Source organism: Colletotrichum chrysophilum (genome assembly GCF_026319265.1).
Source record: "Colletotrichum chrysophilum strain AFK26 chromosome Unknown scaffold_71, whole genome shotgun sequence".
NCBI classification, from domain to species: domain Eukaryota; kingdom Fungi; phylum Ascomycota; class Sordariomycetes; order Glomerellales; family Glomerellaceae; genus Colletotrichum; species Colletotrichum chrysophilum.
In genome coordinates, this window is record NW_026517358.1 from 66,815 (window position 1) to 88,088 (window position 21,274).

Genomic DNA, 21,274 nt, shown 5'->3' on the forward strand with positions numbered 1-21,274 from the left:
ACCCGGAGAGCCAACCTCCAGAGCCGATGAACGACGAGTGCGGTATCTCCCAAGCCTCCGTTACGGCGAACTTGCGAAGGCAGCGCAAGGACCGGCCTTGGCGAATGCGACAGGCTTTGTACAGATCGAAATTGTTCAAAGATGAACGAAATCCTTCGCGGTTGCCTGCGCGTGTTGCTGAACGGGCAATCTACTGCTATACTTATACTCTTCAGCAGACTGCATCTAAACGTCGAACTCATCTAAGGAGTGACGACTCGCAGCAGACATTTCGGAATCACAAGTATAAAAAGGGGTAGCAAGCAGTATCACCATCGCCAGACAAAGGTTCAAAATTATCATCAGAGTGATTGGAAGCACAGTCCGACGTGATTCGTCGCCTTGTGATAGGGCTTTCCTGGTTCACAGCAGTTGGGTTGTCCGCCAGGTTCGTCAGCAACAAGACATCCTCAAGTTGTCTGTGGTCTCTGGGATTGTCTGTCTCTTGGCAGGTACTGGCGGGTATTGAACCAGAGTATCCCGTTGACGTGGGATCGACGACAGGAAGACACCACAGTTTCCCACCTAATTCGTAAGGTTTGAGTATAACCTGTGTTCTGGGTCCACGTTTTTAGGCACCGTTCTGCTTCAGATGCGATTGTTTGTAGAAGCACACTCCCTGGGGCTTCGACTGTTTTTATACCGCCCAATCTTCGGACATCACTGGAAGCAGGGTTGTTACCCAAGGTCTAACTATGGCACGAGCGGTATCAGCATCTTCAACGGATGGACGAGCCCAAGGACGGTCGTCGCCCAGTTGCGGCTCAAAAAAACGCTCAGTCGATCTGTCACACGGCTTCGCACAGCCAATGAGCAGGTGCTTACTGCTTACGGACGTGCCCTGGGGATCTTTTCGTCATAAGGTTCTGACATTGAAGCCACCCACCGCACCGCGTGCTGCAGGTCTCGTGTAGCACACGGGGCATGTGCGGGGGAGCTGCCGGGGGCGAGAGCTGCGTGCGCGCCCAATCAGAACGTCACATCATGAGCGAAGAGCTCTCCGCACAAGCAAACCACGCGGGAGTGACGGCCGCGGACCCCACCACAAATCGGTTTCGGGTCGCACCGGTCACGCGTCGAAGAGTGCCAGGCCGTTGGAGGTGCGTAAGTCGGTGCAGGTTACACTGATCGACCCGAGGGATACGAATAAGAGCAGTACAGCCCTCGTTTGAATTCTGCCTGCAAGGGCTTGGTGAATGGCGTCTTTCGATGGACGGCTTCTCCGCGCGCTGTCTTTGGTGATATCGGAGCGGAGCAGTGGGACCTCGGTTCTCACCGCCGGAGGAGGACTCGACTCGCAGTCCTGGAGGAGCGATTTGATATTTGCGCAAGGACCGGAGTGGTGGGGGCTCGAGGACTCCAAATGTTTAGCGCATTGATCGGCTCGGGAAGCAGGTGCGACCGGCGAGGGGAGCTCGGTCTCGAGAGGCACCTGGCATTAAAAAGCTCCCGCCGCCCCCCTCATTAGCGTTGCGTCATGAAAAACAAGCTTCTTGCGCCATTATATCCGGAAATCTTCTTTGTCTGGAAGCCGCCGTTAGTGTACCAAAAGAGCAACAACTCCACGAGGGGCAGAACCTTAGAGCAAGCAACGGTCAACCGGCGGCGCCCAGCACTAACTAACCCATGATGCTGGAATCATGGACTGCCAAACTCGTCTTCGGCCTAGTGGCGGCCGCGGTGTTGTACCTCTGGAGGATCAATTGGGCCATGTCGAATACCCCGCCTGAGGCTCAGCGGGTGTCGCCGGATCGATGGACGCCAGACCGAGTTAAGCGCGTCTTTGAACGCATGGAGAAGCAGCCCATCGACTGGACACCACACTTACCCCCAAAGCTGGATAGACGCTATGTTATTGTTGGCGGAGCTGGTACGATGGCCCCTTTGATGATACCAATCTGATTGCGCTGACCGTCTTTGTCACAGGCTTGGTTGGAGGACAACTTGCGATTCAGCTGATTGCGCGCGGTCATCCCCCCGAGGCGATCCGTATCATCGACTTCCGCAAGCCCTTACGCGATGATATGAGCGAAGGCCCCGTGTCGCAGGTCGATTTCGCCCAGGCTGACATATCCTCAGAGTTAGCAACCTCTGCTGCGTTTGCAAAGCCATGGCCTGAGTCTGTCGCTCAGCTCCCTCTGACAGTGTTTCACACTGCCGCCGTCATCCGCCCGTCTGAGCGTAGCCCAATGGTGTACGACCGCTGCTCCCGCGTCAACACGGCGGGTGCCGCTCACGTTCTTGCTGCCGCAAAGGCCTCCGGCGCCGGCGTCTTCATCTTCACGTCGTCGTGCAGTGTTGCTCTGAAGCCCGTCAACTTCTTCAACTCGCCCTTCAAACAGTGGCCGGCGAACTTCGTGCAGGTGCTGAATGAGTTGGACTTTTGGAAACCTCTGCGTCCTCATGGCGAGTTCTTCGCCAACTACGCCAGGAGCAAGGCAGAGGCAGAGCGCCTCATCTGCGGTGCCAATGACATACCGGAAGACCCGCTGCAGGATGGAGGCTTCCGTACCGGCGCAATCCGACCTGGAAACGTCATTTACGGCCACAAGGATGATTACCTCATCGGTACAACTTTGAGAATGGCCAGCTTCCCGACCTTCACGGCGCCCTTCGTGCAGAACTGGGTGCATGGAGCCAACGTTGCGCTGGCTCATCTGCAATACGAAGCCGCTCTCCTCGGACCTCACGCGCACAAGGTGGCAGCGCGTCCATTCTTGGTGACTGACGGAGGGGCGCCTCCCACGTTCGAAGACTTTTACACACTGATCCGATCAGTGAGCGTGACGCCATTCCACGTCCAGTACCCCCCGCCTGTGCTTTTGCTGCTTCTCGCCCACTGTATCGAGGCGTATTGTTTATTGCTTTGGCACGTACCAGTGCTGCAGAAGATCTTCTCGGAACCGAGTATGCCGCTATACATGATGCAGCCGGCGAGTATAGCTGGCTCCGTCACTGCGCTGATCAACGACGCGGATGCGCGGAGGCGAGTGGAAGACGGCGGCCTGGGATATCAAGCCAAATGCACCAGCATGGAAGGGCAGTGTATGCAGCTGGTGGCTTGGAACCGATGGGTGCGCAGCGGAGGCGAAGAAGTCAGGAATGAGAAGGGCCTCGTGAAAGACACCCTCGAAGTCGGTTTAGAACCGGTTGCGAGGAGAGCATGAGACATGATTTTGCATGTGCCCGATATGTAGAGGATAGATCTGCACACGAAGCCAAAAGTAGGAAGGCGAGCGTAGTTGTCAAATAGAATAGAGAATCTCTCGAGGTTGCGAGTGCCTGTCAATGTGTTCTCCATCGCAGAAGGTGTCACGGCAACAGAGGCCGGCACAAGCCGCATATGTCGGATGGCGACGTCGGAAGATTTGTTGCATGAGGTATTTGATCCAGAAACGCGACTGGTTGTTGATTGGACGACGAGTGACATCTTGGTGCAGGACGGGTATCCGGAACCTCAGATCCACGTCCGGGCCCCACAGTCCCGGCCCGCCAAGTTGACGGCGTTGGGGGCGGCTGCATGGCGTGTGGAAGATCCCTTCTGGATCTATGACGATGGAATTTTCCACAATCCCATGTCAAGACGGTTGTGCGTCCGAAGCCGTCGCTTCCTCAGACTTTGGTGCCTGTTGTGCTGCTGGGGAAGACCTGGGGAGTACTTGTTCCATTGAGTTTTCGGAGGGTGCGAGTTATTGAGGTAGAATAGAGAAAGTCGCGCAAGCACGCCGCGCATCTATCAAAAGTCAAAGACTTGGCACGATGCGGGCTGGTGCGTTCGTAAGCTTCGTGGCGGGGTTGTTGGCGGCGACGTCAGCAACCCTCACGGTGTGGCAGAGTTCGTATCGGCAGCCTCGTGCAGGTCTAGCCCTCGTCTGCGAACAGAATCCGACGAAACTGCAGCAGTACACACACCACTTTTTCTTCGGGAGGTTGGTTGGACGGTTTCGTACTGGTTGGATGAAAAGGCAGCTAGACAATGCGGAGAATCTGTACGGCGCAGGCAGGTCCGAATGGTTGCTGGGGATGGCTCGACTAGAGAGACTTTGGGACTGGGCGGAAAAAGAGGCCCATGAGACATTAGCTGTTGGCCGCATACCTCTGGTCGACTGGAATTCAACCAGGAATTAATGTCGCATGAGCACGAGGAGCTCCATATTGGGCAGACAACCAGCCTCTCGGGAAACCGAAGCCGGTTCAATGCTTTCGGAGCCGTCGTTGCCGCGGGATATGAAATCGAAGAAAGACAAAAGTGATAACCGTCAGACGATTTCGGGAACACCAACCCCTCACGGAGCAACGGCGGGCAAAGAAAAACGTCTCCAGGATGTTGTTGATGACGATCGGTGGAAAGCTCGGCATGCAATTGGCCGTCATGATTGGACCAAGAGCTCATGGTAGCTCCGCGCCCAGGACCGTGGGAGGCAGCTCACCGTGGTGTAGCGTGTGCAGGTAGCGTGTGCCACGGACGGTGGTACCCACGGCGGTACTACTGCAACAGCGTGCTTGCAGGCTTGGGCCTGTAGGTGGACTGCTGGATGTCCTGTATTGTTCTTTCTGACTGGCCGCTTAGCCGATTTGAGAACGTCTTGTCTTGATTTCAGCCCCGGTTTTGGTAGGGGAGAGGCGGCCTCTTTGACAACGCAGATTACCAGTTGGTGATGGCGCTTGCAACGGCGCTGGAGCTTTGGGCAGGAACGTCCGTCCGTCGGCCGATAGGTGCTGGATGCCACCTCAGGGCTAGCGTAGCGTACCAACTTCGCAGTATCCGTCCTAGACTCCTAGTAGAGAGTAGTTTCTTCTCGGTGCCAAGATGAGCAGCGATAAGGCACGGCAAGGAAAGAAAATAAACTGGAGCTGGTGCCGGGTTCGACCGCAAAAGCCAGTGCTTAGCAAGCAGCGGGCATCGGTTTGCGGAGACCAATGGCATCTGCCGTGCGTTATGGTTGAATGCTTATGAGCCTGGGGTGGTGATTATCCGTAGGGTGATTGCATTGCAAGAGATGTTTGAAAGCAAGGGGCCGCCAACAGAAACACGGAATGGCACTGGGATGCGGCAGGGGGCCAAATGAGCCAGCCCTGGAGAGCAGCGGCCAGAGACTGCCAAGAGCGAGAATGAGGAGGTTGTGATGTGAGAAGGGGTTGGTGAGGGCGATGACTGTTTCGAAAGATGAGACGCTGTGTCTGCCAGAGTGGTAGGTGATGATGATACGGCACTGTGAAGTGCAAGTGCGGAGGAGGTTTTGTCGGCCGATGGTTGGAGTTGTGTTGTGTTGTGCATGTGTCTTGTGTATTCGTCGGTGATGGTTCAGGTTGAGCACTGAACGAAGTCGAGTGCCCACCGAGGGGTCAGCACCAGTGTTCAGTGGGCGAGTCCACTGTTGGACATGAACGACGACTGGTTTAAGGCGGCGGACAAGAGCCTAGCGGTCCACAAGGTGCAGTGGGTTGGGCCACTTTTTGCTGGGCGCGTAAGAAAAGTCATCGATGATCTGAGCCTATGAGGGTGGTGTTCGGGTTCCTACCGGCAGACTGGAGGAAACTCCGAGGAGAAGAGATGGGCGCGGTTCCATCCATTGAGAAGAAGAACAAGCAACAACGGACGCGACGGCACCACTGCAACAGGGAAATGGATTGCGTCCAGTTGATTGGCAATAGATACCCATGTCCCCACACGCTGCAGGTCTCCCGGGCCACGGCAACATCCCAAAGCTGCATATCTGTGGCTGGTGCACCCTTCTGAATCCATCCCCTCTTGGGACTAGCGCTGTCTTGCCGACTCCAGAAAAGGGCAACCAGCCAATAGCTTCGCAGCGCGGAGTCAGAGGGAAAGAACGGCGGAAGGTGGAGCTGTTTGGGTAACGTTAGCCCGAGATGAAGAGCCCGGGCCTGATGGGAAAATCTGAGTGGGAAAGGAAAAAAAAAATCTCGTCGTCCCCCTCGGGCAGTCTATGATGAGACAGAGACCACCGAGGAATGTGATTTGAATAGGCTTGGCACTGCGACCGTCGCCTAGGCCCAATGAACATCCCATCCCAACCTGTCTGTAGTCCGTCCCATCAGGTCGCGTCCGCGGGCAGTAGCCGCTTTCAGTTTGTGTGTCGTGTGTGCCAGAGTTTGGATAGACAGGAGGAACGGTGTGGTCGAGGCAGGGGCGAATTCAATTGAGCAATGGGAGCACATCGTTGCCATTGAGGCTCGTGTCCGTACCGAACCAGCACCTCCCTCAGTCAGTTGGCAGGCTGCCTCGGGCTCTCGTGCAATGACGAGGGGGAACCTCCAGCTTGGCATGACCAACATGTGCACCGCCGGGGTTAAAAATGGAAGAAGCGAGAGAAAGATGCGACGAGGCGAGTGAGGCCATCACGAGGGACCGACGAAAGTTTCAGTCTCGGAGTCTCCAAAGTCTGAGGCGACAAGGGCCAGGCACCGCGGCAGGGGAGTCGGGGACAGCCTATGCCTGCCCAGCGCTGGCATCCACATGGCGGCGTGACGGTCCTTGCCAATTGGCGGGTGGGTGGTTGAGGGCGAGGCTTGATTGCAGCGTGTTAGTCTGGTGAAATTGCGCTGCAAATTTCAAACTTGGATTTGATTTCTTCTCGCGGCGCGCTCGCACCACACCCAAACATCGGGATGGCGCTGTCTTAGCTTTTTCCAGAGCTATTTTCTGTGCGAGGTTAGTTGCACAAGTGCCTCAGAGCTGCTGCTTTGGAGCTGCTGGCTGGTGTGCTGCAGCTGCGGCCACCCGCTTCAAGCAAAGCAAGCGTATCTGATGTTCGGATACGTACCACCCCGGCCATACGGTTCGCGACCGCCCTTGCCGATAAGAGTCCGTCCCGGTGCGGCCTGGCTGTCTGTGCAGATGGATATGATGACGGTCCATCGCGGTGAGTGAGTGATTTGGTGGGCGATGCGTGGCCAGTCGGGCAGCAGAGTTCTGACCTCGCGCCTCGCCTCGGTGTCGCCTTTCACCACAACAAGGAACGAGAAAAAGTCGCCCAGCACTTGATCAGAATGCGAATTTCTCGGTGGGAACTCGAAGAGATACGGCGGAGGTACGGCGGGCGCGTTGGAGAAGACACGCCAAGGCCGCGCTAGACACACTTCCTGGTCATTAAGGTAGGTACCTGGCTAGGAAGGTTCCCCTCTCCCCCCCACCCGCCGTCCTCAGTGATGTGTGGACCCCAGCCACACACCTCACTGTTAGTGCGCCCACCCTTGCACGAATACACACCCTGTTTGTGGGCAGCAGCCAAGACCAGCAACCTGCGACTAAGAATCATCGTGGGAAGGAAGGGAAGGGACGGGAAAGCGAGGGAAAGTGAGGGCGAGCGGGCAAGCCGCAACACACCTTACTGCGTACGCACACGCTTTGATTGCGGCACCTGCCCGGCCGGCTTGCCATTCTTTCCCCCTTCAAGAGGGAAGGTGCGGTTTCTGTTCCACCAGGACACCCTGTAAAGCTGCACCTGCTTTCTAGTCCAGCCAGTATTCCCCATCGCGCTTACCGCATCGGAGAGACAGGCACGGAAAGAACGTGGGACTGGGGACTTGCTGGAGCAGCTGCCGCCACCGCTGTCGCTGTTGTTGCTCCAAAGGTACCTACCCAATGCCTACCTGCCTTACCGACCGACTGCAGAAGGTACCTACCTTCCTACTGACTGCATGCTTGCCTCCCGTCATAATAAAACCACATCGTTGCCCATCTCGCCCTTCTGTTTAGACTGACCTCTTCTCTTCTCCCGTCCAACGTTCGTCAAACATCCCCACGAAGCAGATCAGGCAAAGAAACATCTTCACCGCCGTCTATCCGATTCTTGGACCGAATATTGCTTGCTTGCCTACCAGACAACGCTCCAGTCTTCTTCTGCCACAGAAATCAACCCAACAAACTTTCTCCGCACCACATCACCACACACCCAACAACAACAACAATCACCACCGTCAACATGCGTACTTCCTTCGTCGTGCTCGCCATCTCGGCCGTCACCGCTGTCTCTGCCCAGCGCAAGGTCTACTCTGCCGCTGACATCAATGTCGCCAATGTCAACCTTCAGACCAGAGGTATGTTTGGCCCCAAGAATACGAGGGAAAAAAGTCCCGGCTCCATTCATGTCGGGGCCGGCCTTACCGATCACAACTAGACCTTGGTGCTAACAGACCATTTCTACAGCTTCCTGGTGCACTGGTGAGCGCAACGTCTGCAATGTCCTTTGCAACCGCGCCACTGCCAACGAGTGTGATCCCGTAAGTTGCCCTCTATTCCTTCAGACTGCGCCAATTGAGTCGCCAGTCGCCTCTGAAGTTGTCGCAAACCTGGCGCAACAACCCCAGCACCCATTGTGATCCAACCGAGCTGACTCCACCTTTACAGGCCACCCTGAACTACACCTGCACCTGCTCCAACGGCACCGCTCCCGGACTCGAGTACTACGAGCAGACCCTTCCCACTTTCATCTGCAACCAGGCTTTCGAGGACTGCATCGCTGCCAACGTCGGCAACGCCCGCGGCCAGACCAACTGCACCGACTCCATCAAGTCCCAGTGCGGTACCATCGACGCCCAGGCCGATTCCGCTGCCTCTTCCACCACCACCTCTGCCGCCGCTACTGGCACCGGCTCCGGCTCGACTACCGGCACTGGCACCGGCTCCCAGGCTTCCCAGACCCCCGCCTCCTCCAGCTCATCCGGTTACGCCGCCCCTACCGCCGCTCCCCGCTATGGCAATGCTGCCGCCGTTGCTGCGATTGGTCTTTTCGCCTACATGCTCTAGATGCACATCTTCTAGATCATGGCTGCCCAATTTAGCAGTGGTTTCGCCTTGAATACGAGGCGAGCTTGCAGCCGCTTTCACTTCTCTGTATTCACCTTCCCTACTACCCGATCCCGCGTGCTTGCCACGCGGCACCCTAATTTTGATGAGGAATACGTGGAATTATGCGATGGAGACGATGGATATTCCCACCCGTATGGTATTTTGAAGTTCGAGGAGGAGTCAGTGCGTTACGGGGGATGGGTCGTGTTACCCAATGTTTGCTATGCATTTCGCGTTTAGGCATGATCAAAGACAGTCAAGACGACGACAAAAGAAATGAAGAATTGGTTCTGCAATCCCCTGTCCCTTCTGACACGTTTCGGGGCCATCTGCCTCCCGCCATAGACTATTTGTAAGGCCTGCCCAACAAAGGTAGGTTGTCAAGACTTGGCCACGTTGTCAACGGTTCGCTGATAGTGTTCTTTTACGACACTGCAGACAGCTCAAAGCGCAATGATAGATGTCTGATTCACAGACAGTTCTTTTGCTATGTCAACACAATCACCTTGTTCAGCAACCCGAGCTACACCAGGCATCGCGATGGATATAATACCCAGTGGTCGGTGGCCAGTATCGTCCTCCCGACAGTAAATCAACCAGCTCTTCGCAACCACTGCATCATTGACTGAAGCAGATCCATCTACCCTCACAGAAAACGCAACCAACTCACCCAAACATCACCATGCCTGGGAAACAGATAGCCGCAACTGCTCCTCGCGTCTCATTCGGCGTCGAGCTCGAGTTCTTTGTTGCATACGTTTTCGAAGGCAGCCCCGATCCCGACGAGCCCATCAAAAATGACATTCAGCCACTGTCTGTCGTCCCATACGACGAAGAATTCCCAGATAAGAGTAAACACAAGATCCCGGACGACTGGGTTCGCGAACAGATAAGAAAAGCGTTAATCAAAGCCGGCCTGCCCGTCTTCGGCAGCAAAGAGAAAATGGTCCCGGGATCCGTCCAGGCAAGCCATAGCGAAAAAGTCATGTCTGCATTCAGGATAGTGGACGACTGCTCACTCCGCGAATTCAGGCCTGAAAATTACTTGATAACGAAAGTCGAAGTGAACTCCCCCGCCATGTACGACATGCCAATCTCGTTCGATTTGATTCGCCTAGCAGTGAGCACGATCACGACCCAATTTCGATGCCGCGTGAATCCGACCTGTGGCTTTCACGTACATGTGGGCAACGGTCTAACCGAGAGGATTGACCCGAGAACGCTGAGGAACTTTGCCGCGTTACTGTGGGCTGCTGACCCGTTCATCAGTAGACTCCACGCACCTTGGAGAGCGATCACGAAGTACAGCCAGTCAGCGCGCGTCAACGGGATCAACAGGGTGGGAGCTAACGAGGGCCCTTCTGATTGCCTCTTGGAGCAGTTGGAGAAGGGTCGCCCGTTTGGGTTCCCCGCAAATTGGATGGGCAAGGTAAAGTATCTCGGAAGGGATCGATGGCTTGGTGAGTCTCCGGTTGCGGATGCTGACGAAGACAAGATGCTGCGAGAGATGGAGATGTACACAGAAGATGACGCGGCCGTCTTGAAGTCGGAGCCGTGGACTCATCGACCGCAGGTTCCCCCGCCTGTCGTAAATAAGGGGCCTGCTTCTAAGCCGACCGACGAGTTCGGAGAGCCGGTGCTTGACTACGAGGCGCCTGTCCCGAGACCGGCGGACTTCGAGGAGCACAGGGCTTCCGCGGCAGAGAAGTTTGCTCCGCCGCGACCGCGGCCGTCGCCATTGAAGCGCAAGTACCCCCGCGTGCCCGGCACGATGAGGCGGGACTGCCGCGACGACCCGGACTTCCTGAAGCCGTACCTGATGCGCTACGACGTCTATGGCCACGACGCCGGCCCCCTCGAGAACCCGGCGCCGCGCGTGGCCCCCAAGCGGACGGACGTCATGTCGGGCGTGCGGGACCTGCTGGCGGCGGACATGACGTCGGCGCAGATTGGCGAGATGATGCGCAACGTGATCGGGAAGCACATCAACTACCAGTTCGACGGGTACGCGCTCGGGTACATGCAGACGATCGGGGCGGTGCCGGAGCAACGCGAGACGGGGCGGATGTTCTTCAACGCGAAGCACGACACGGTGGAGTTCCGCGAGGCGGCGGGGACGCTGGACATGGAGTGGATTACGGCGTGGGCCAAGATCTGCTGCCGGCTGCTGGAGTGGTCGCGGGACGTGGCGCCGGCGGAGTATATGGGCGTCATCCGGCTGTTGGCGTGGGCGCAGGAGGAGGAGGGCGCGGAGGGGGAGTACGATGTTGTTGACTTCTTGGTTGATTTGGGACTGGTGACCGAGGCGCGGGTGTGCGAGGAGAGACTGCACAAGGGGGATGCGGTGTTTTGGGAGTGTATGAACTTTGAGCCTGATCCTCTCCGGGAGGGGGCTGCGATGCACTTGTTGGACGATTGGGAGACGATAGAGGCGAATGAGGTGGATATGGGAGGGATGGGGATGGCGGAGGAGGGGTTTGGGCCACTTGTTGGGGAGATTGTAGAGCAGGTGCAAGGTGGGCAGGTTAAGGTGAGTGAGGAGGAGGAGCCTGACATTTATGGTCCTTGACGCAGGTAGATTTCGTCGTGATTTAGTTTTGGTTCTTGGAGTTGGGTGCTATTGTACCTTTCGGTAAGTGGGATGAAGTTTTGATAGATGTTTGAAAAATACAGTTTTTAGGAGCTTTTGGTACGACTCATTGGTGACACAGCGAATAGGCAGGTGAGCCGGACAAAGGATACCGAAGCTCCGGGTCACGGACCGAGGTGACCCACTCTCACCCGAGTCTGGCGGCGACCGGCGGAGTTTTGAAAAGGACTTTTCTGATTGGTGGATTGGCATTCAGCAAGCACTTTTGACATATTGATGGGACATATGAAAACGTACCTACCTGCCCGAAGAAATTGTAATTAATAGTAGTGCAGGAGTCGTCGGTATTGACCGTATCGTGTTGTCAAGATTACTATTTAAATATGGCACTTGTTCTTTGCATGTTGAATGCCAGCAAAATCGTGATAGTGATTGCTTGATTCTCACGCTCATGAGATGTGCATTCATCCTTGAAGATAAGGAGCAATGCCTGGTCAATCTGCTGGAAAAGCCGCAGGTCGATTGCCCTATGCAAGGCGTGCTCTGTTTTGCTTTGTGGACACTGTTGGGCTCAGTGTATGCTGTGCGAATACTCGACGGATGATGTGTGTGGTTCGGCGTCCGAGCGATTCTGTTTTTTTTTTTTTTTTTTTGAAAGCTTTTCGTCACGGAGCTTCTAATTAAGAAGAATGTCGCCAGAGCGTTCGACCAAGCAACACATCGCAGCCTGCACCGAACAATTGTCCTGTCTTGGGCAGCCTCAAGAAAGCCTCTGCATCTATCTTAAATACACCTCGGGAACGATGACGTCGAATGTCTATCGGCATTGTAAATGAAGGTGATTCAACGAGCCGAGAAGAGCGAAGGGTGGTAGAAGAAGTATTTAAGGATCCTAGATCTCCTCGTCTGTTAGGAAAACGGCACAATCCGAGCCTGCTTATTCGCCATACCCTAGGACATGAGACCAAGACCCTAGAGAGCCAGCGTCTTTTTGCGTCATTTCATGAGTATATTGCGTCTCGTTGTTTAAAGGTGTTAAATACACAGCGGTTGGCACCTTTATCTGCAGAGTATTTGAGGCTGTATATGTCGGTAAAGAAGGACGACACCGCTGAGCCTGCCTTTGAACAGAGAAGTGTTTCAACATGATTCCCTCTCAGTTGAGAGCATCATGGGAAGTTTCGCGCGTGGTCCGAAAAGTCATCATCGGTTGCGTTGTTGGCAAGAAGTCGAATGTGAGATGCGCTGATAACCATCGTTAGAATACGTGTCCAGTTGCGATTTAGCGTGAGTTTTGATTACTCAAATACGACACATAACTCATTGGGATAGAGTCAAATTCACTGTAGATTCATACTCTCGCGCGTGATCTTCACTATAAATCTGAAAGCCTTGATAAAGGAGACACTGCAGCATACATCGGCGTCGTAGAGGACCGCTCATTCTCAATCAGAATTCCTGCACAGAGCGCGACGTTGCGTCGGCTACGTACATTCCAGGTTTTGATGTCAATACAGACCGAGGTTTATTGTTTGATTGCTGTCGTAGTCGGTCATCATTTCTTCTAGAATACTTCACAGCCGACATACAGAATGGAAAGTAGTCGGTTAATAGCATGGTAGCATCTTCAGTTTTCTCATGTGCCTCCTTCCCGTACGACTCTAAATTATGTTAACACGCTTTTCGCTTGGTGTTCGCGATTATGGGCCGAGAAGCCAATCAAGAGCAGCTTTCTCTTTTGTGGGGAGTCTAAGCCGAAGATAGGGCGTAATTTGAGAAACTGTTTGGCGGCATGGCATAGGAATCAGACTGTAAATCGTGTTTAAGAATGCCAATTACTTTGCCTTCTCTTCAGAGCATTGGGGCGCTGTTATGGAACATCCGTTCGGGCATTTGTCTCAGCTATCTCCTGTAACGCTTTCCAGAACACCACGCTTGTCAATCACTGACAGGACTGACTTGTGGCTGGCCACTCATGCCTGGTGGGTATTCTTGACGATATCATAGGTAGTGAAAGACGCCAGTGAAGCTTTCAGTGGTCTGAGACAAGAGCGGCGATGCCCATTTCGTGACTGTCTTGTCGCGATACGGATCACGAGTGTATTCAAATGCGCCAAGCAGCCAGTGTGTTCGTCGGTTCCGAGCACCGATTTGCGTCTTCATAGCAATACTGTTAGAATCTGTAACATTTGTAGCTTTCATTGGAGACTTGAGAAATGAGGCGAATTCAGAAAATCCAGTTTGTTCGCCTAGCTTGAATCACCCGATAGAGCCCCATGGAGGTAAGATTGACGCGCGATCTCACAGGGAAGCATAAATATACACAACGCGATGTCTCGACTTGGTGCGTGTCAATGTGACAATGGCAGCGCCGCTGCGAAAGTTCTATGAAATCCATGTGGAATTGGATGTAGTCATTCTTGGTGTTACTTACCTTGCTAAAGGTGTCAAAATCAGAGAGTGCGCTCATTGTCGTTTGTGTGGACTACTTCTTGTCGAGTCTTCGGCTCACACGGGAGGGGCCAGACTTGCTAGCACAACTTTGTAGATTCTATTGAACCCTCAAGTATCCTCACCTCGGAGGCTAATCCTCCCCTCATATTACGGGCATAACTGACCCAGCCAGCAAGAGTCCATAACCGCGAACACAAACCCAAGTAAGCAGCAGTAAGAGCGATAGCCCCAATGGATTGGTTTTTTCGGTAACTCGGCGAAAGAATTATAGAAGGGTGTTAATAGCTTCGCCCGATAAAAGGGTTTATTTCTAGGTACATAAGATTCATGTGTAACGTGTAAGTGCACAGGATGCATACTGTTGAGCCCGTGAGGCGCTCTAAAGACTAAAGTTGGCCTGATTTCTTGTCTTGCTTTCCCAAAAACGGTGGTCTATCCTCACCAGCCTGCCATTTGTACTTGCTTCCTGGGTGGTCTTCAGGCAGCCTCCTTGACCCAATGAACACTTCTCTTGCTGTCGCTCCCTCCTTCTCGACTTCAGACCTAAAGATTCCGCGCTTACGCAGTTCAGGAAGCAAATGCTCGATGATATCCTCGAAAGTACCGGGGTTCGTAACATGAGCCAAGTTGAAACCGTCAACATCGGCTCCTTGAACCCATCGCTCCAACTCATCAGCGGCTGTCGTCGGACTGCCGACAATCTTGGCGCCCATGCCGCCGATGCTGAGGTACTCAACGATTCGCCTCTTCGTCCAGGGAAGATTGTCTGTACCAGGGACGGTGTCGGACCAGCGACGAACGATGGACCGGATGCGAGGAGAGTCGGTCATGAGAAAGTCCTCGTCATCTGGGTATCCGGACAGGTCGACTCCCGTCCAACCGCCGAATAGCGCGAGGGCTCCTTCGGTATCGGCGTACTTTAGGTAGTCTTGTCTCTTTGCCTCGGCCTCTTCATCTGTTGCTGCCACGATAACGTTGATGCCCAAGATGATTTTGATGTGGTTGGGGTCTCTGCCCTCCTCGGCTGCGATCTTCCGAAGATTGTCCACCGTCTTCCGGACGCCTTCTATAGTTTGACCGCCGATGAAGATCGCTTCACCGTGCTTGCCTCCGAAACCATTTCCAGCTTCGGAGACACCAGCTTGGAACAGGAACGGCGTGCGCTGTGGTGACGGCTCGACGAAATGCGGTCCTGGTACCTCAAAGTACTTGCCCTTGTGATGGATCTGACTGACCGCATCGCTGGCGATGTAAGTCCCGCTCTCGCGATCAACCAAGACTGCATCGTCGCGGAAGCTGCCCTCCCAGAGCTTGTAAAGCACCTCTAGATACTCATGGGCAATTGCATAACGCTCATCGTGTGGGATCTGCTCTTGCAAGCCGTGGTTTCGCGCGGCGCTGTCCAGATATGAAGTGACAATGTTCCATGCCAGCCGTCCTTCGCTCAGATGGTCCACCGTCGACAGCCTGCGTGCCAGAGAATAAGGCTTCTCGTAGGTCAAACTCGCGGTAACCCCAAAGATGAGGTTCTTGGTGGCCGCCGCCATGGCCGGAACCAAGTAGAGTGGGTCGTTGACGGGGAACTGCGCACCGGCGGCCAGGGCCGGGACCACGTTCGCCGGACCCTTGTACACGTCGTAGGGGCCCAGGGTGTCGGCGATGAACATGGCGTGAAAGCCTGCGTCGTCTAGCGACTGTGCGAGCTCGGTCCAGAATGAGAGTTTCTTGTATTGGTCGGTCTTGTTCCGCGGGTGCTTCCACAGACCCGGGGCCAAGTGGCCGGGGGTGTTCATTACAAAGGCATTGAGAATGATTTGCTTTTTGGCTTTGGGTGTGCTTTCGCTCAAAGAAGGGTTCGTCGTGTTGGTCATGTTGAATATGTTTTCAAGCCAAGCGCTATTAGATTCTCTGAACGGAGAAAATTGCGTTCAACAGACGCGCGAGGACGCCGTTGCTCGAGTCTTGGGATTTACCGTCATAACTTTATCCTGTTATCTCGTCTTGAAGGATTGCCGATCGCGCGTGTTTTGAAACCACAAAGATCCAATAGGTTTGGCGGGATTACGCATGGGTGGCTCTTTCGACATATTGCACCATCGCACGCAACCGATTGCGATCTACCGAGACGTCGACCCCCACTCACGAAATCCTCCGATACCACCAACTTCTGCCACAACAGCCCCCAACTTGCTCCTGTGGTATGGACCCGGAATTGAATTTATACAAGTGAATAATCAGGGTAGCTCTCGACATGGATTGAGTTCACATAACGCAATGCGGGGCATCTAAGATGTGACCGAGAACTGGGCCTCTGGGATACCGATCTCGGGTCAAAGTCAAGCTTTGCACCCACGATCATTCTTAAGAGAGGGTGTTCCTGGGCCAAGGAGGCCAAGAATGGCCCACGGGTCCTCGAGCCAACATTCTGCCTGTAGTTGCCTTGGCGCACCTCTTTATTCTCCGTACCAAGAAAAGACAAGGCTTTGAGAATGTCGGTTCAGTTGGGCGTGTCGGGGGAGACCCTGATCCCCCAGTCGACCGGCTATGGCATGCTGATCGGGTTGGGCATCGGGTTCTGCGGTGTCATTCTCGCAGCCGTCAAGATCCAAAAGGCATACCTGGCCGAAGACTCGGGCACTTCGGAGATGTTCATGGTGGCCAACCGGTCTGTCGGAACCGGATTGACGGCGTCGGCGGTCTTTTCCTCGTGGATGTGGATTAACGAAACGGTTTTCTCGGCGGCTTTCTGTTACAAATTTGGCCTTGCAGTGCCCTTCGTACGTTCAACTCACTCTTCTCTCGAAGTGGTCACTAAAACAGTCATCAGTGGTGGTCAACAGGTCTCTGCTTCCAGATCGCTCTGATGGCGGCTCTAGGCGTCTTGGCAAAGATCCGGGTTCCATACGCCCACACGTCACTTGAAATCATTCGAATGCGCTACGGCTGGATTGGGCACATTGTGTTCATTGTGCTCAATATCACGAACAACGTCTTTGGCTGTGCAGGCATGATCCTCACAGGTTCACAGCTTATTTACGGTATCTCCGGGATGCACTTTGTGGCTGCAACAATTCTCATCCCACTTGGAGGTTGGTATTACCTGCAGATTTAATGGAAACTTGAAACTAACGAGTTGCGATGTAGTCGTGCTTTACACTGCTGTTGGCGGACTCAAGGCCACCTTCATTACCGACTACCTGCACACGCTGATTGCTCTGGTCCTCATCATCTACTTCACGCTCAAAGTCCTCACGCACGATGCTGTCGGTGGCCTTGGAGGTCTCTACGACAAAGTTGTAGCAACGGCTTCGGAGAACATGATCGACGGTAACTACAAGGGGTCTTTGCTTACGATGAAGTCCCGAGATGCAATCATCTGGGGATTGATTCTGAAGTTTGGTAACTTGGCTCTTGTTGTGATGGTACGTATTTTCAACTCTAGTATCCCTATGACTATGAGACTGACCCTTTCAACAGGACACAGCCTTCTGGCAAAAGTCTTTCGCAACGGAAGTAAACGCCACCGTTCCTGGATACAACCTGGCGGCCGCAGCTATCTTTGGCATCCCATGGGGTCTCGGAACCGTCATCGGTCTCACTGCAAGAGCGCTTCACAACACGCCGATTTGGCCTGCCTATCCGCAAGAATTTACACTGGCGCAGGTCAACGCAGGACTTGTCATGCCTTACACCGTGAAGGCACTGATCGGTGATCAGGGAATCGACGCCTTCCTAGTCTTGGTCTTCATGGCACTGACGAGCACCGTCTCGTCATCTATGATTGCAGTCAGCAGCATCTTGTCATTCGACGTGTACAAGACTTACATCAACCCCAAAGCCTCAGACAAGAAGCTGGTGCACGTCAGTCATTTGTCCGTCGTCTTTCACGCAGTCTTCATTACTGCCATCTCACTAGCTCTGAACTACGGAGGCGCCGACATGACATGGATCGGCTATTTCCGCCCGATTTTGTCCTGTCCTGGTATCATTCCACTGGGTCTGACTCTGTGCTGGTCAGGTCAGACTCGCTTGGCAGCAATCGTCTCCCCCATCCTAGGTTTCCTCACCGGACTGGGCATCTGGCTTGGAACAGCCCACGTAATCTACGGCGAGATCAATATGAAGACAACAGAGGGAAGCTTGCCTGCCTTGTATGGGGCAACTGCTTCTTTCTTCTCGCCTGCTCTGTACTCGGTTCTGCTTTCGCAGTACAAGCCTGAGAAGTTCGATTGGAGGAGGTTCCTGCTCACAGAAATCGCGGAGGAAGTCCAGCTGAAACGAAGTACCGAAGCAGAGAAGGACACCGACGATGGCAACAACTCATCGACTTCCGAGTCACAACGACCCGCACCCTCCTTGCTGAGTCCCGAAAAGGCGTCTGACCCGGAACGAACGGCAGCCACGGCTGGAAACGAAAAGGCTCCAGCTGCGGTATTTTCAAGGGATGCTATTCTGAATGGCGAGGTCAATCTAGATGACGTTCGTCATCCGTTCGACGAAGACACGATCACGCTGCTGTATAAGTGGTACCGCATTGCCTGGTACATGTTCGTCGGCATCGTCCTCGTCACCTTCATTCTCTGGCCGATGCCGCTGTATCGCGACTACATCTTTGAGAAGACTTTCTTCAAGAGCTGGACGACGGTGGCTATCATCTGGCAGTTCTTTGCTTTCTTCGCGGTTGTAGTATACCCTCTGTATGACGGACGCTACGAGATTGCCCGAGGTGCGAAGGGTGTGTGGCACTCAGGGCGGGACCTTCTCCGGTCTAAGCATTGACAAGGGAGGAGAGATTTTCTTCTTGATGAAAAAGAGTATGACAGCAATGAACATTTTCATGAACGGTTATAATAAGTAGCCCGAATGCCTAATGAGGTTGGCTCTGTCTATAGACGTTAGACCTCCAGGAGTATTCCGAATTGTAGCATGTAGTAGCAACAGTGACATCGGTCTTCAGTAGGAAATTTTTATTACAACAGACATGGCGTGCGTAGCGGGAGTGGATCTGTATAACATGATCTTGTATATTTGACGGTTGAACGCGAACAACTACAAGCCCCATTTCTGCAATCTCCATCTCAATCTAGTAAAAGATCGGTTTTTATACCGCGCTGTAAGCATTCAAGCATAATAGTATTGCAAGTATAATAGTATTGAATGCCGTCCAGTTTCGTAGCCTGTTTCGAGTGTAAGACGGCATCATCAATGTTTACCTACTCTCAGGCAGCTGGCGATAAGGGGTCTTTTAACAGTGCTGATCACCAAGGTCTACATCCAGCACCACATAAATGTGGCTGGAGTTATTGCAGAGAGAAAGAGATGCCATCCTTGAGCCCATCCCATAGGCAGGCAGTACGAGCAAGGACCCCGGGTTCGGGTGTCTGATACTGATCAATGAGACAACACCAGCTTTCAGCTCTGGTCAACGTCATCGTCGATTGTTTCTGTCGTTCTAACTCCCGGATAAGTTGGAGATAAAGGCACCAGAGTAGCAGCTGACTATATTCCGACGACGAGGCTTGTCAAGCCTCCGGGATTCTGCAGCTCTAGACGATAGCTTTAGGAGCACATTGACGGGGGGCATGCTTGACCAGCTGAGTATTTGAGTCTTGGCATACGAGTACGAATTCCATGAGCCCTTTACCCGAGACTGTTGGCTGGGGCGAAACTTGCAGACGCGTGGAAGCTCTATGAGCCAATCACCGCTGACTGCGTGTTCAGGAGCAGAGGCAAGAACAAGTTGGTTGGCCCGCACTGCTCGAGGCTTTGATCAGGTCCAGGCCTACAGGTCTCGAGGGTCAAGGCCCGAGTTTCAATGGCATTGTTCTCAGGCTGAAGAACTGGGGCATTGTGGTGGCATAGAGAACAAAGAAGCGGGCCAGGCCGTGATCGACCACGCTGTGACAAGAATCAAGGAGAATTTAATATCTGGGGTATAAGAGGCCTTGGATTACCTCACTAAATCAGCCTCGACATTTAGCCTCAGCCTCGTTATGGTTGAGTACCTGCCGAGAGAAGCAAATATCGACCATGGCCGGCTTTCCTAGCCCTTCTGTCATTGACCGACTAACTAACCTCCCAGTCGAACTCCAGCACAACGTCTTGATAGAACTTCTCTCGACCAGCAGCCCCTGTGTCTTTGCTCTATTTGTCCCAGAATGGGGCGTCTGTTCTCACGGAAACGACCCAGTGAACGCCGCGTATGATCTACAGAGGACCGAAGTCTACACCCGGGGAGTTAATGGCGGTCAAGGGACTTTCGTGTCTGGTAACGTGCATCGCGAGGGGGACCACGTCTCGTTCCCTCTGAAAAATAATATCCCATGTCGAACCATCGAAGAACTCAAGTCACGTTTTCCTGCGGCCATGGACTGGGCTCTGAAAGACCTGGAGCGAACCCGACTTCAATGTTATCACCAAATCTTCCCACGAGCGCCCGACGATGATATAGGTAAGTACATGGCACACGGCGGCCTGGTCTTTGGTGAGTATGACCCCGTAGAACAACAAGACAAGCTCGACCACCCTCCAGCACCGACAGCAGAAATGCAGATGTGCGAGCTGCCGCGCCACCTGATGTTCCACAGCGTGCCCAACGACCCCTGGTTCCGCCTCCGCCTGCGGCGCAACCCCGAGCCCAAGATCGGCTTCGGGATGCGGTTCTTCGTGGAGGCCGGCGCGAGCATGCTGCAGGTGGACTGGAGCGTCATGCCGCAGCTGGAGACGGTGTTCCTCGACCTGCGGTCGTACGGGCGCGGGCACCGCGGCTCCCGTGGCAAGCCGGAGGACGACGGCATCCGGCGCGGCGCGGCGGAGATGAGCCGCTGTCTGCGGCTGCAGGACCTGGTCATCGCGGGCCTGCGGAGCGGCGGTAAGTATGTGCGGCCGCCGGGCTGGCAGCTGTGTGACTGGGAGGTGGACGAGTGGGAGGTTGACGGGGAGGTCAACTGGGTCAAGGTGTTTTGCGGGGCTGTGAGGGAGGGCGGCCGGTTGGTGTTTATTGATCGCAGGGTCGTTGATGTGGATTGGGGGATGTGGAGAGTGAGGGCTAAGATTCAAGGTATGTTGCCCAAGGATCGCTCTCAGGAGAAAGGCGGCATGACCTACCTGGCTCATGTCGACAAGTTAATGTGACCGAAGGACACGAATAACTAGGTGAGTGAGCGGGGTTCTTTCTTTTTGATGAATCTCTTAATACTTGGTTGATTTGTAGCCATAATTCTGTCTTTTGGTTCGTCTATTCGATACACATCCTCCCAAGACCATTGTCCATCAGATGAGTTGACGTCAGATGGTTATGAGAGCCCCTCCTCTGACCAGCGCAGAGCCGCTCATGCGGGATCTACTCAGCATGCGCCTCATCGCGCATGCGCAGGAAA

General features: G+C 54.1%; 6 protein-coding genes across 6 annotated transcripts; 5 read left to right on the forward strand and 1 right to left on the reverse strand.

Annotated features, from left to right (window-relative positions):
- Nucleotides 1-1,668: 1,668 nt before the first annotated feature.
- On the forward strand, nt 1,669-3,206 carry COL26b_008243 (uncharacterized protein; the record flags this gene model as incomplete). The annotated part of the gene is made up of 2 exons (XM_053181007.1): nt 1,669-1,909; nt 1,966-3,206. 2 exons carry the CDS (start codon nt 1,669-1,671, stop codon nt 3,204-3,206), a joined length of 1,482 nt encoding a protein of 493 aa, XP_053035023.1.
- A 4,779-nt stretch (nt 3,207-7,985) lies between these two features.
- Nucleotides 7,986-8,809, forward strand: COL26b_008244 (uncharacterized protein; the record flags this gene model as incomplete). Its single annotated transcript, XM_053181008.1, has 3 exons — nt 7,986-8,100; nt 8,210-8,283; nt 8,411-8,809. 3 exons carry the CDS (start codon nt 7,986-7,988, stop codon nt 8,807-8,809), a joined length of 588 nt encoding a protein of 195 aa, XP_053035024.1.
- A 724-nt stretch (nt 8,810-9,533) lies between these two features.
- Nucleotides 9,534-11,420, forward strand: COL26b_008245 (uncharacterized protein; the record flags this gene model as incomplete). Its single annotated transcript, XM_053181009.1, has 1 exon — nt 9,534-11,420. The coding sequence occupies one exon, from the start codon at nt 9,534-9,536 to the stop codon at nt 11,418-11,420; it is 1,887 nt and encodes a 628-aa protein (XP_053035025.1).
- A 2,861-nt stretch (nt 11,421-14,281) lies between these two features.
- COL26b_008246 (uncharacterized protein) lies at nt 14,282-15,766 on the reverse strand (the record flags this gene model as incomplete). Its single annotated transcript, XM_053181010.1, has 1 exon — nt 14,282-15,766. One exon carries the CDS (start codon nt 15,764-15,766, stop codon nt 14,282-14,284), a length of 1,485 nt encoding a protein of 494 aa, XP_053035026.1.
- Nucleotides 15,767-16,384: 618 nt separating this feature from the next.
- On the forward strand, nt 16,385-18,674 carry COL26b_008247 (uncharacterized protein; the record flags this gene model as incomplete). The annotated part of the gene is made up of 4 exons (XM_053181011.1): nt 16,385-16,672; nt 16,924-16,984; nt 17,040-17,317; nt 17,373-18,674. 4 exons carry the CDS (start codon nt 16,385-16,387, stop codon nt 18,672-18,674), a joined length of 1,929 nt encoding a protein of 642 aa, XP_053035027.1.
- A 1,251-nt stretch (nt 18,675-19,925) lies between these two features.
- COL26b_008248 (uncharacterized protein) lies at nt 19,926-21,029 on the forward strand (the record flags this gene model as incomplete). The annotated part of the gene is made up of 1 exon (XM_053181012.1): nt 19,926-21,029. One exon carries the CDS (start codon nt 19,926-19,928, stop codon nt 21,027-21,029), a length of 1,104 nt encoding a protein of 367 aa, XP_053035028.1.
- Nucleotides 21,030-21,274: the final 245 nt, after the last annotated feature.